A 12161-nucleotide genomic window follows, 5' to 3' on the forward strand; every position below is an offset into this window, starting at 1 on the left:
ACTTTGAAAATGCAAAATATTTTTCATTGTGAAACAAACAAGAAATAAGACAAAAAACTGAAAACTTGAGCGTGCATAAAGTCAATACTTTGTAGAGCCACCTTTTGCAGCAATTACAGCTGCAAGTCTCTTGGAGTATGTCTCTATAAGCTTGGCACATCTAACCACTGGGATTTTCTTCAAGGCAAAACTGCTCCAGCTCCTTCAAGTTGGATGGGTTCTGCTGGTGTACAGCAATCTTTAAGTCATACAACAGATTCTCAATTGGATTGAGGCCTGGGCTTTGACTAGGCCATTCCAAGACATTTAAATGTTTCCATTAAACCACTCGAGTGTTGCTTTAGCAGTATGCTTAGGGTCATTGTCCTGCTGGAGGGTGAACCTCCGTCCCAGTCTCAAATCTCTGGAAGACTGAAACATGTTTCCCTCAAGAATTTCCCTGTATTTAGAGCTATCCATCATTCCTTCAATTCTGACCAGTTTCCCAGTCCCTGCCGATGAAAAACATCCCCACAGCATGGTGTTGCCACCACCATGCTGCACTGTGGGGATGGTATCCTCGGGGTGATGAGAGGTGTTGGGTTTGCGCCAGACATAGCGTTTTCCTTGATGGCCAATAAGCTCAATTTTAGTATCATCTGACCAGAGTACCTTCTTCCATATGTTTGGGGAGTCTCCCACATGCCTTTTGGGGAACACCAAACATGTTTGCTTATTTTTTTCTGGCTACTCTTCCGTAAAGCGGCTTAAAGTGGTCCTATGGACAGATACTCCAATCTCCGCTGTGGAGCTTTGCAGCTCCTTCAGGGTTATCTTTGGTCTCTTTGTTGCCTCTCTGATTAATGCCCTCCTTGCCTGGTCCGTGAGCTTTGGTGGGTTGCCCTCTCTTGGCATGTTTGTTGTGGTGTCATATTCTTTCCATTTTTAAATAGTGGATTTAATCTTGCTCTGGAGGATGTTCAACGTTTCAGATATGTTTTTATAACCCAACCCTGATCTGTACTTCTCCACAACTTTGTCCCTGACCTGTTTGGAGAGCTCCTTGGTCTTCATAGTGCCGCTTGCTTGGTGGTACTCCTTGCTTAGTGGTGTTGCAGACTCTGGGGCCTTTCAGAATAGGTGTATATATACTGAGATCATGTGACAGATCATGTTACACTTAGAATGCCCCACCGGTGGACTTTATTTAACTAATTTCGTGACATTTGAAAGTAATGGGTTGCACCAGATCTTATTTAGGGGCTTCATAGCAAAAGGGCTGAATACATATACACGTACCACTTTTACTCTTAACAAAAAAAAGACTATTTTGTGTATGTCCAGTACATGAAATCCAAATAAAAATCATTTTTTATTTAGCATTTAAATTACAGGTTGTAAATGCATCAAAATAGGAAAAACTCCAAGGGGGGTGAATACTTTTGCAAGGCACTGTAGATATGTAGAATATATTCACAGTACAAACCTCCTGACATGTCTTGCTTTCCATTTGATTGATCAACTAGTCAAAACAGGGGATTAGTTTATAAGATTGTATCATGTATGTATTTTAATATTGCTATCTGGATATTGTGCCCCATATTTTACATTTGAGCACTTAGCTTTAATGAAAAAGGAACAACAATTGAAGCTAATGCTATGACGCATGATTTAGAATATGAATAGTGGCAGAATGTATCTATACTTGATTCTAAACAAATATTATGAATTATTCACGTTTCGGTTGAAAGAGAAACGAACATGATTGATAGGAGTCCGCTATAGACCCTCTCCCCCTTCCTCCTTTAACAATATGGATTAGATGGGTAATTCCTTTTGTCCCAATAACTCCTCCACTGTTCTATAAAAACAGATATATCCCAATTGGAACTACTGAGAACCCCTCTACCTTGCCACACTGCTACTCTTCTGCTTTGCTTGTCCCTTTTTTTAATGTTTATATGAAACATAGTTTGCTCAGATTAAAAGGGTGACGATTTCACCCAGAGGCTGTTGCTATGGAAATAGGTCTGCTGTAGCCATGATAGGCCATTCGTGTTTGATTAATTGGTTTTTCAATGCTTCTTGATTTGTGAAGACCCTTAAAGAGCAGCTCCGCCGAAAATGGAAAAATAATGGATTTTTTTTTTTTTTTTTGGCTAAAGCTATTTCACCATGCTTGAGAAGTGGAGTGATGGTGTTTTAAATTATGATTTGAGGTTAGGAGGTTCTGTTTTGGGTGGGGGAGGTTAGAGCATGGTTATTTTAAATGCAAAGGGAATGTCTTTGTTCAGGCAGCCTTTTGTTAGCAGCTGCCGAGTCAAAAAAAAAAATCTAATGTCCTGTAAATATTCTTCAGTTTTTCAAAGCAGCCCAGAGTTCTCTACAACATTACATTACCAGTACATTTTATTCTTAGCAACCTACTGGGGCCAATTATGATTACAGAGCTGCAGAGCCTTCATCTCAGAGACTCTACTTGTGTTTGTCAAGATCTCATAATGCTAGGGCTCCAGTAATGTTATCTTTTTAGCACAGCGCTAATGTGTAATGTATTATTTAGCTCATGAATGTTTAACAGCGCTAATAAATGCTAGTTCATCACTTTCTGATCTGTAAATTACCAAACATTCCTCAGTTATGCTTGCATTAAGGCCTGCTTTGGCTCTTCTATGTCCTGATAGAGTTTTTTTTAAATACTTTTGATGTTGTTATTTTAGAAGATCTGTTAGACTACTAAGAGTGTTACTTTAAGAAGGGGTTATGAGAACTGTCTCTTTAATCAGTTGAAAGCGTGTATCCTCCTTTAATGCGTTAACTTCCAACAATGAACTTGGCCCACAGCTTTTTTTCTCTTTGAATGACCAACCACAGTCATTTTAGTCTATAGGCTATTATTCCATAAGCATAGCTTTCAGTCTGAACCATCCTGGTACTTAGTGAACAATCTAGTAAATGTTGCCCTAATGATGCTCTACGGCGGCAAGACATCTCCCACCTCGCTTTGAAAGTCAAGTGGTTCAGTTGGTTTGGATTCTATTGGTTTGGATTGTAAATTCCAGGCAGGGACATCAGAGGGTGTTGACACAAGTCCACGGGTGGCAGTGCAGATCTCCATAAAAGAAAAACAGTTTCATGAATTCACAAGTAAGATAAAGGGACAGATACAGTCTTTGAATAATGTTGGTGTGATGAATTATATGTTGTTCAAGGTCATTTGCACTGGAGGACTGCAATTGAAATTCAACACATCAAATTGTGCCTCAAAGCTCAATCAGATAAAAATGGCCCGAATAGTGCCAAGTTATTGGACGAACGCATGGTGTGTATTTCAGTCGTGACCGAGGAGAATGAAGATAAGTTTGCTTCCGACCAGTCCTAAGTAGAACAGTGGGACCAGTGAACCCGGAAGGGCACACTTCCTTTCTTTGACATCCTACCAACCGTTTGCCTTCATTAACGAAGACGTCAAGTTTTTGGGCAAATTGGGAATGTACAATTGGTAAAGTTAAGTAGTAAAGCTGGTCTTCTTCTCTCACCCAGATCCAGGAGATGACTCGCCACGACGGCTCACATTATGACCTCAGCCTTCACAACCCCCATCTGATAAACAGGTCACCTAGGATACTGTCCCACCACCCCATGAGTGCAATGTCCCAACTGAACTCTCAGGTTGGCCGGAGTGCACTTACCCATGGTTCTCCCTCACCTCCCGGAAGTAAATCAGCCACACCCTCTCCCTCGAGCTCTACACAGGAAGAGGAGATCGATTCCCACCATAAGGTACTGATGTGGCAATGCTTCTTTGATTTCGCTGAACTTAGGGAAAGTTAGGGTGTTTGGGTTGGTCCTGTTGGGTGTTGCCAGATGGAATGAACATTTTATTTTTTACATGTAATTTTTTATCAACGTGACTTACGTTGTGTAATGTGTGTACAGTATGTATGGCAGTATGACAGTGAATGTATGGCAATTATGCAACAAGCTACTCTGTGAGGTTTTAAGCACAGTAGTGTCTCGATGCAAGCATACACATTTCCAATCTCATAGGTATTGGTGATTGCTTTGTTTCATTTGTTTGTTTGCCTTCTTAGGACTTGCCAATAATAGACAATCTTGTATTTTTTAGATTGGCTTCGAATCCTGGTTCAAATTAAAGATGCATTCTGCAGAAATTGCTCTGCCATTTCCTGTTTGCTAAAATTATAATAGTTAGCCTAATTTAAGTTCATGTGAAAAAAATAAGCATATATTATTGTATTTTCAGTTGTTTGAAGCAGGTGTACCAAAAAAAGAAAACTTAAATGACATAAAAACAAAACTTAACAATGGGAAGCATAGAAATATAGCACATTGAACAGATCTACTTCTTCTTAGACTTGAGAATGGCAGATCTAAAACTCACATTTCTATGTGAATTTGGTCACGTCCCCCCAAAAGTTACATATTGCAGCTTTAAAGATATGCACCTTTTTATTTTCCCTTTGTTGCTTGCTGTCTAAATTATTTCATTTGAAATGTTCATGTAATGTGGGATTTGCTAAGAATCCATTATCACCATGTCATCTCATTAATTTAATTAGCATATTGTTAATTGTCACGTCAAGAAAGGAAACGAAGAACTTCTCACACCAATTACAGTTATGTTGTTTTCCCCTCAAACAATTGTGAAACAAATGTCAGATTCCCTTGTTGATTCTTTATGAATGTTTCCATATCTTGTATTATTGTTGTTCGATAGGCCCTAATTTACAGAAGCTGTGTTCAGTTAATTATATTGCAGCAATGGCGACAGTAATGCATTTGGATGTCTTCGTATATAAGCCGTCTCTATAAGATGTCGTAGACAGAACTTGAGACAACATAGTGATGACCAAACAACATCACTAGAAGCAGCAGTCTTCTATACTGTATATCATTGTCTTCCAGGGCTCTACACACCTATCAATAGATGTGTTTCTCCGTTGTGGGGTAAACGTGTTGAAAAGGACAGGAAAGCTTGAGGGAGAATACGTGTGCCTCAATTCCTCTATTGGAAAAGCACAACTCTTTCATTTGAAACAAGGAAACAGGAATACACACTCATTAAAGTGGCATTCGTTTAATTTATGTAAATCCATGCAACAAAGCATATAGAAATGACTCACCAATCAGGGCTCTCACTGGATTTGTTTTTCCTTTACCTGGGGGATTGGTAAAGAGGAACATGAATATGTATAATTGAATATGGGGATTTCTATCGTCTTGTTGCACATTTATCAGCATCTGTAAGCGCACTGTTAAAGTAGCAAATGTTCTGAAAAACAATACTTTCTCCACCATACAAGTCCCCGCTGTGCATGACTGTCCATGTATGAATAAAAAACTATTACTATCTCTCCCCTATCAGAATGTAATTCCATTTGCCTCCCTCCAATTTATTCAACATCCACATCAAAGCTCGTACAAACAGATGTGATTTGGAATAGTTTTTGCTCCATTGCACAAAAGTTGGAATCTATTATCTTAATGAAACTATGTGAGGAATGTACAGTTTTACTTAGTCCTGGAAGAAATGTTGCATTTGTGTTGTTTTGATAAATAATGTTTGACAATTTAAACGATGTATTGCTGACAAAGCAGCTTCAATCGGAATAGATAATGGTAAATTAGATAAGACCAGACATATGATTCTGACTCAGTTTCTCTTAATGGAGTACAATTCAAAAGAAGAGAGTATTAATAGTATCATACTTTAAATACATGTATTTGAACAAAGTTGTGTTTTTATTGTGTATTTTTTTGGTACTTTTTACCCGTTTTTCGTGATATCCAATTGATAATTACAGTCTTCTCCCATCGCTGCAACTCCCGTACGGACTCGGGAGAGTCGCAGGTCGAGAGCCATGTGTCTTCAGAAACACGACCCTGCCAAGCCGCACTGCTTCTTGACACACTGCTCACTTAACCCGGGAGCCAGCCGCACCAATATGTCGAAGGAAACACTGTGCAACTGGCGACTGTGTCAGCATGCATGCGCCCAGCCTGCCACAGGAGTCGCTAGAGCATGATGGGACAAGGACATCCCTGCCGGCCAAACCCTCCCCTAACCCGGACGACGCTGGGCCAATTGTTTGCCTCCTCATGGGTGTCCCGTTTGCGGCCGGCTGCGACACAACGGGATCGAACCCGGATCTGTAGTGACACCTCAAGCACTGCGATGCAGTGCCACTCAGGAGGCCCCAAAGTTGTTTGATTGATGTTAACAGGTTTAAATGGTTACATTGAATGTTTATGAGAATTCTAAATGAAAATAAATGATGCACTGCAACTATTTGTTGTTTTCATTTTGATTTGACTGTGGATGTCTCAATAACTAGGGATTGATTCAATTAAGCTGTCATCGAAAACGCTCATCGCAAAAATGCACACTTTCATTAAAGTCAAACTGAGTTTTATTTTGTTTTTCGCTGCAAACGTTCATAAACATTATTGTCTATTACCCTAGTAAGTCATACTTGCAACAAGGGCGCTATTCTTACACTTGACTGGCAACTCATATCTCTTGATGGTGGGGATGCAAACTTGTTTTAGCTGTCTGGTGGGCATCGACATGGATGAGTTGGCACACTGACTATGTCCATTGGTCTATGAGAGGCAGTGAAACTTTACCAATCTAAGGAGCCTGTGCACTGGAACGTGAAGTAGAGGAGTGGAAAGCATCTAGTCACTGTGTGCTGTTGATCTTCTCATGTAGTAAAGAAGTGTATATATAAAATGGCGGAAACAATTGGCATCATACCAAGTCTGATAGCCTACTACTCCTATCAAAAGGGAACAGTTGAAGTTTACTGCATTTCTTGTGTGTAATACATTCTCTTTGAGTGAGCGATTGTCTTATTGTAAGGAACTACAAAGTTCAATCTCCGAACAATGTTAGAAAGACATGAGGGACAAATTAATAAAGTAGAACCCTGTTGTCGTTTTTTTGATCGTCTTCCAGATCACGGGCGAGAAGCGGCCATCCTCGGAGATGATGAAGCCCAAGCCCAAACCGCAGAAGAAGAAGAAGAAAAAGGACCCCAACGAGCCGAACAAGCCTGTGTCAGCCTACGCCCTCTTCTTCAGGGACACCCAGGCGGCCATTAAGGGCTCCAACCCCAACGCCACCTTCGGGGACGTGTCCAAGATAGTGGCCTCCATGTGGGATAGCCTGGGGGAGGAGGCAAAACAGGTACACATACCAATAAATACATGGGTATACACACACACCAACATACAGTGGCAAGAAAAAGTATGTGAACCCTTTGGAATTACCGGGATTTATGCATGAATTGGTCATAACATTTGATATGATCTTCATCTATGTCACAACACTAGACAAACACTGTCTGCTTAAGCTAATAACACACAAACAATTATACAACCTGGATTCAGTCTAATGTAGCAAAATTTGAAATTGTGTTTTTTACATTATATAAAAGTAGAGACTCTGAGCTACAAAATGGTACAGTTGAAGTCAGAAGTTTACATACACCTTAGCCAAATATATTTAAACTCTGTTTTTCACAATTCCTGACATGTAATCATAGTAAAAATTCCTGTTTTAGGTCAGTTAGGATCACCACTTAATTGTAAGAATGTGAAATGTCAGAATAATAGTAGAGAATTATTTATTTCAGCTTCTATTTCTTTCATCACATTCCCAGTTGCTCAGAAGTTTACATACACTAAATTAGTATTTGGTAGCATTGCCTTTAAATTGTTTATCTTGGATCAAACATTTCGGGTAGCCTTCCACAAGCTTTCCACAATAAGTTGGGTGAATTTTGGCCCATTCCTCCGGACAGAGCTGGTGTAACTGAGTCAGGTTTGTAGGCCTCCTTGCTCGCACACGCTTTTTCAGTTCTGCCCACACATTTTCTATATGATTGAGGTCAGGGCTTTGTGATGGCCACTCCAATACCTTGACTTTGTTGTCCTTAAGCTATTTTGCAACAACTTTGCTTGTGGTCCTTGTCCATTTGGAAGACCCATTTGCGACCAAGCTTTAACTGATGTCTTGAAATGTTGCTTCAATATATCCACATAATTTTCCTGCCTCATGATGCCATCTATTTTGTGAAGTGCACCAGTCCCTCCTGCAGCAAAGCACCACCACAACACGATGCTACCGCCCCCGTGCTTCACGGTTGGGATGGTGTTCTTCGGCTTGCAAGCCTCCCCTTTTTCCTCCAGACATAACGATGGTCATTATGGCCAAACAGTTATATTTTTGTTTCATCAGACCGGAGGACATTTCTCCAAAAAGTACAATCTTTGTCCCCATGTGCAGTTGCAAACCGTAGTCTGGCTTTTTTATGATGGTTTTGGAGCAGTGGATTCTTCCTTGCTGAGCGACCTTTCAGGTTATGTCGATATAGATGCTTTTGTATCTGTTTCCTCCAGCATCTTCACAAGGTCCTTTGATGTTGTTCTGGGATTGATTTGCACTTTTCGCACCAAAGTACGTTCATCTACAGGAGACGTTATGTCTCCTTCCTATGACAGCTGCGTGGTCCCATGGTGTTTGTACTTGCGTGCTATTGTTTGTACAGATGAACGTGGTCTCCTTCCTATGAATGATGTCAAGCAAAGAGGCACTGAGTTTGAAGGTAGGCCTTTAAATACATCCACAGGTACACCTCCAATTGACTTAAAATATGTCAATTATTCTAACGGAAGCTTCTAAAGTCATGACATAATTGTCTGGAATTTTCCAAGCTGTTTAAAGGCAGAGTCAACTTAGTGTATGTAAACTTATGACCCACTGGAATTGTAATACAGTGAATTATAAGTAAAATAATCTGTCTGTAAACAATTGTTGTAAAAATTACTTGTGTCATGCAAAGTAGATGTCCTTACCGACTTGCCAAAACTATAGTTTGTTAACAAGAATTTTGTGGAGTGGTTGAAAAACAAGTGTTAATGACTCCATCCTAAGTGTATGTAAACTCAACTGTATATTTATTTCACCTTTATTTAACCAGGTAGGCTAGTTGAGAACAAGTTCTCATTTGCAACTGCGACCTGGCCAAGATAAAGCATAGCAGTGTGAACAGACAACAACACAGAGTTACACATGGAGTAAACAATAAACAAGTCAATAACATAGTAGGGAAAAAAATATCTATATACATTGGCATTAGGAGGTAGGCAATAAATAGGCCATAGGAGTGAATAATTAAAATTTAGCAGATTAACACTGGAGTGATAAATGATCAGATGAACATGTGCAGGTAGAGATACTGGTGTGCAAAAGAGCAGAAAAGTAAATAAAATAAAAACAGTATGGGGATGAGGTAGGTAAATTGGGTGGGCTATATACCGATGGACTATGTACAGCTGCAGCGATCGGTTAGCTGCTCAGATAGCAGATGTTTAAAGTTGGTGAGGGAGATAAAAGTCTCCAACTTCAGAGATTTTTGCAATTCGTTCCAGTCGCAGGCAGCAGAGAACTGGAAGGAAAGGTGGCCTAATTAGGTTTTGGCTTTAGGGATGATCAGTGAGATACACCTGCTGGAGCGCGTGCTACGAGTGGGTGTTGCCATCGTGACCAGTGAACTGAGATAAGGCGGAGCTTTACATAGAATAAACTTGTAGATGACCTGGAGCCTGTGGGTCTGGCGACGAACATGTAGTGAGGGCCGGCCGACTAGAGCATACAGGTCGCAGTGGTGGGTGGTATTAGGTGCTTTAGTAACAAAACAGATGGCACTGTGATAAACTGCATCCAGTTTGCTGAGTAGAGTATTGGAAGCTATTTTGTAGATGACATCGCCGAAGTCGAGGATCAGTAGGATAGTCAGTTTTACTAGGGTAAGTTTTGCGGCGTGAGTGAAGGTGGCTTTGTTGCGAAATAGAAAGCCGACTCTAGATTTGATTTTGGATTGGAGATGTTTGATATGAGTCTGGAAGGAGAGTTTGCAGTCTAGCCAGAAACCTAGGTACTTATAGATGTCCACATATTCTAGGTCGGAACCATCCAGGGTGGTGATGCTAGTCGGGCGTGCGGGTGCAGGCAGCAAACGGTTGAAAAGCATGCATTTGGTTTTACTAGCGTTTAAGAGCAGTTGGAGGCCACGGAAGGAGTGTTGTATGGCATTGAAGCTCGTTTGGAGGTTAGATAGCACAGTGTCCAAGGAAGGGCCAGAAGTATACAGAATGGTGTCGTCTGCGTAGTGGTGGATCAGGGAATCGCCCGCAGCAAGAGCAACATCATTGATATTTTCAGAGAAAATAGTCAGTCCGAGAATTGAACCTTGTGGTACCCCTTTAGAGACTGCCAGAGGACCGGACAACATGCCCTCCGATTTGACACACTGAACTCTGTCTGCAAAGTAGTTGGTGAACCAGGCAAGGCAGTCATTAGAAAAACCGAGGCTACTGAGTCTGCCGTTAAGAATATGGTGATTGACAGAGTCAAAAGCCTTGGCCAGGTCGATGAAGACGGCTGCACAGTAGTGTCTTTTATCAATGGCGGTTATGATATCGTTTAGCACCTTGAGCGTGGCTGAGGTTCACCCGTGACCGGCTCGGAATCCGGATTGCACAGCAGAGAAGGTACGGTGGGATTCGAGATGGTCAGTGATCTGTTTGTTGACTTGGCTTTCGAAGACCTTATATAGGCAGGGCAGGATGGATATAGGTCTGTAACAGTTTGGGTCCAGGGTGTCTCCCCCTTTGAAGAGGGGGATGACCGCGGTAGTTTTCCAATCCTTGGGGATCTCAGATGATACGAAGGAGAGGTTGAACAGGCTGGTAATAGGGGTTGCGACAATGGCGGCGGACAGTTTCAGAAATAGAGGGTCCAGATTGTCAAGCCCAGCTGATTTGTATGGGTCCAGGGTTTGCAGCTCTTTCAGAACATCTGCTATCTGGATTTGGGTAAAGGAGAAGCTGGGGAGGCGTGCGCGAGTAGTTGCGAGGGGGGGCGGAGCTGTTGGCCGAGGTTGGAGTAGCCAGGAGGAAGGCATGGCCAGCCATTGAGAAATGCTTGTTGAAGTTTTCGATTATCACGGATTTATCGGTGGTGACCGTGTTACCTAGCCTCAGTGCAGTGGGCAGCTGGGAGGAGGTGCTCTTGTTCTCCATGGACTTCTTCTCCATGGACTTCTCCATGGACTTGCTTTGAAAGTCAACTTGTAAACTCACTTTTGAGAAAGTCGCCTTTGAATGTTTTGCTATCTACAGTAGGGAAGAGCTCTTCTTTGTCTACACCTATTCAGCATCGTTCACACCCTCACCCTAAGCTTTAGCCCCACCCATCTCGTTTTGCTCTTGAAGCGCACACTTGACGCTCTGCCCGATGATTTGTTTACCTCTCGATAACATGAAAACAGCCTAACCAGTACTGCTGGCAACAATTTCATTATGCTTTTTTGCAGACGTTTACTGACACCGGCCATTTTCAACGGATGTTGTACACACGTCACATAACGTTAGCTAACGAGCCAGCCAGCCAACGTTAGCTAGTTAAACAATAAACAGTGCCATCAATGCCACAGTGCTGGGAGCTAACCAACCATGTTCAATGTTAGTTAACTAGAACAGCACACAGCTCTGGGAAACGAATAATAACGTCAGCTAGGGAGCCAGCCAGCCAATAGTATCTGAAAATATAATGTTAGCTAGCTAATGCTAGACTATCTTACCTGTATACATCATTGTGCATGGACGCGTCTCGCATTTTTTTACGTTCAAACGGCTCTCCTGTTAAGTCGTGACATACATATCCTGAATTGAGTCACATTTCAAAACTGTAGGATGAAGTTTTGCGGCTCCAAAATTAGAGCATAATAGCATTCTTGATGTAATAAAATTAACTTTATCTCTATAAAACGTTGACAGACATACAGTGGCTTCAGAAAGTATTCATACCCCTTGACTTATTCCACATTTTGTCTTGTTTCATCTCATCCATCTGCACACAATACCCCATAATGACAAAGGGAAAACATGTTGTTAGACATTTTAGCAAATGTATTGAAAATGAAATATCTCATGTACGTATGTATTCACACCCCTGAGTCAATACTTCATAGAAGCATCTTTGGCGGTGATTACAGCTTTGAGTCGTGTTGGGTGTCTGTATCAGCTTTGCACATCTGGATTTGGGGATTTTCTCCCATTCTTCCTTGCAGATTTTCTCAAGCTCTGTTAAG

At 41.4% G+C, this 12161-nt stretch overlaps 1 protein-coding gene across 2 annotated transcripts in view; it reads left to right on the top strand.

The window, feature by feature from the left end:
• Positions 1–12161, top strand: part of LOC110493905 (TOX high mobility group box family member 2) — a 141347-nt gene that overhangs the window by 105808 nt on the left and 23378 nt on the right. Inside the window, exons 5-6 of one of the 2 annotated variants that reach the window (XM_021568495.3) lie at positions 3523–3762; positions 6962–7192. In XM_021568495.3, the coding sequence (XP_021424170.1) occupies positions 3523–3762; positions 6962–7192 (471 nt within the window). The remainder of the gene's footprint in view (positions 1–3522; positions 3763–6961; positions 7193–12161) is intronic. The other variant, XM_021568497.3, reaches the window with a different exon arrangement.

This window comes from Oncorhynchus mykiss, chromosome 17 (assembly GCF_057628025.1).
Source record: "Oncorhynchus mykiss isolate SJ-2025 chromosome 17, ASM5762802v1, whole genome shotgun sequence".
Taxonomy (NCBI): domain Eukaryota; kingdom Metazoa; phylum Chordata; class Actinopteri; order Salmoniformes; family Salmonidae; genus Oncorhynchus; species Oncorhynchus mykiss.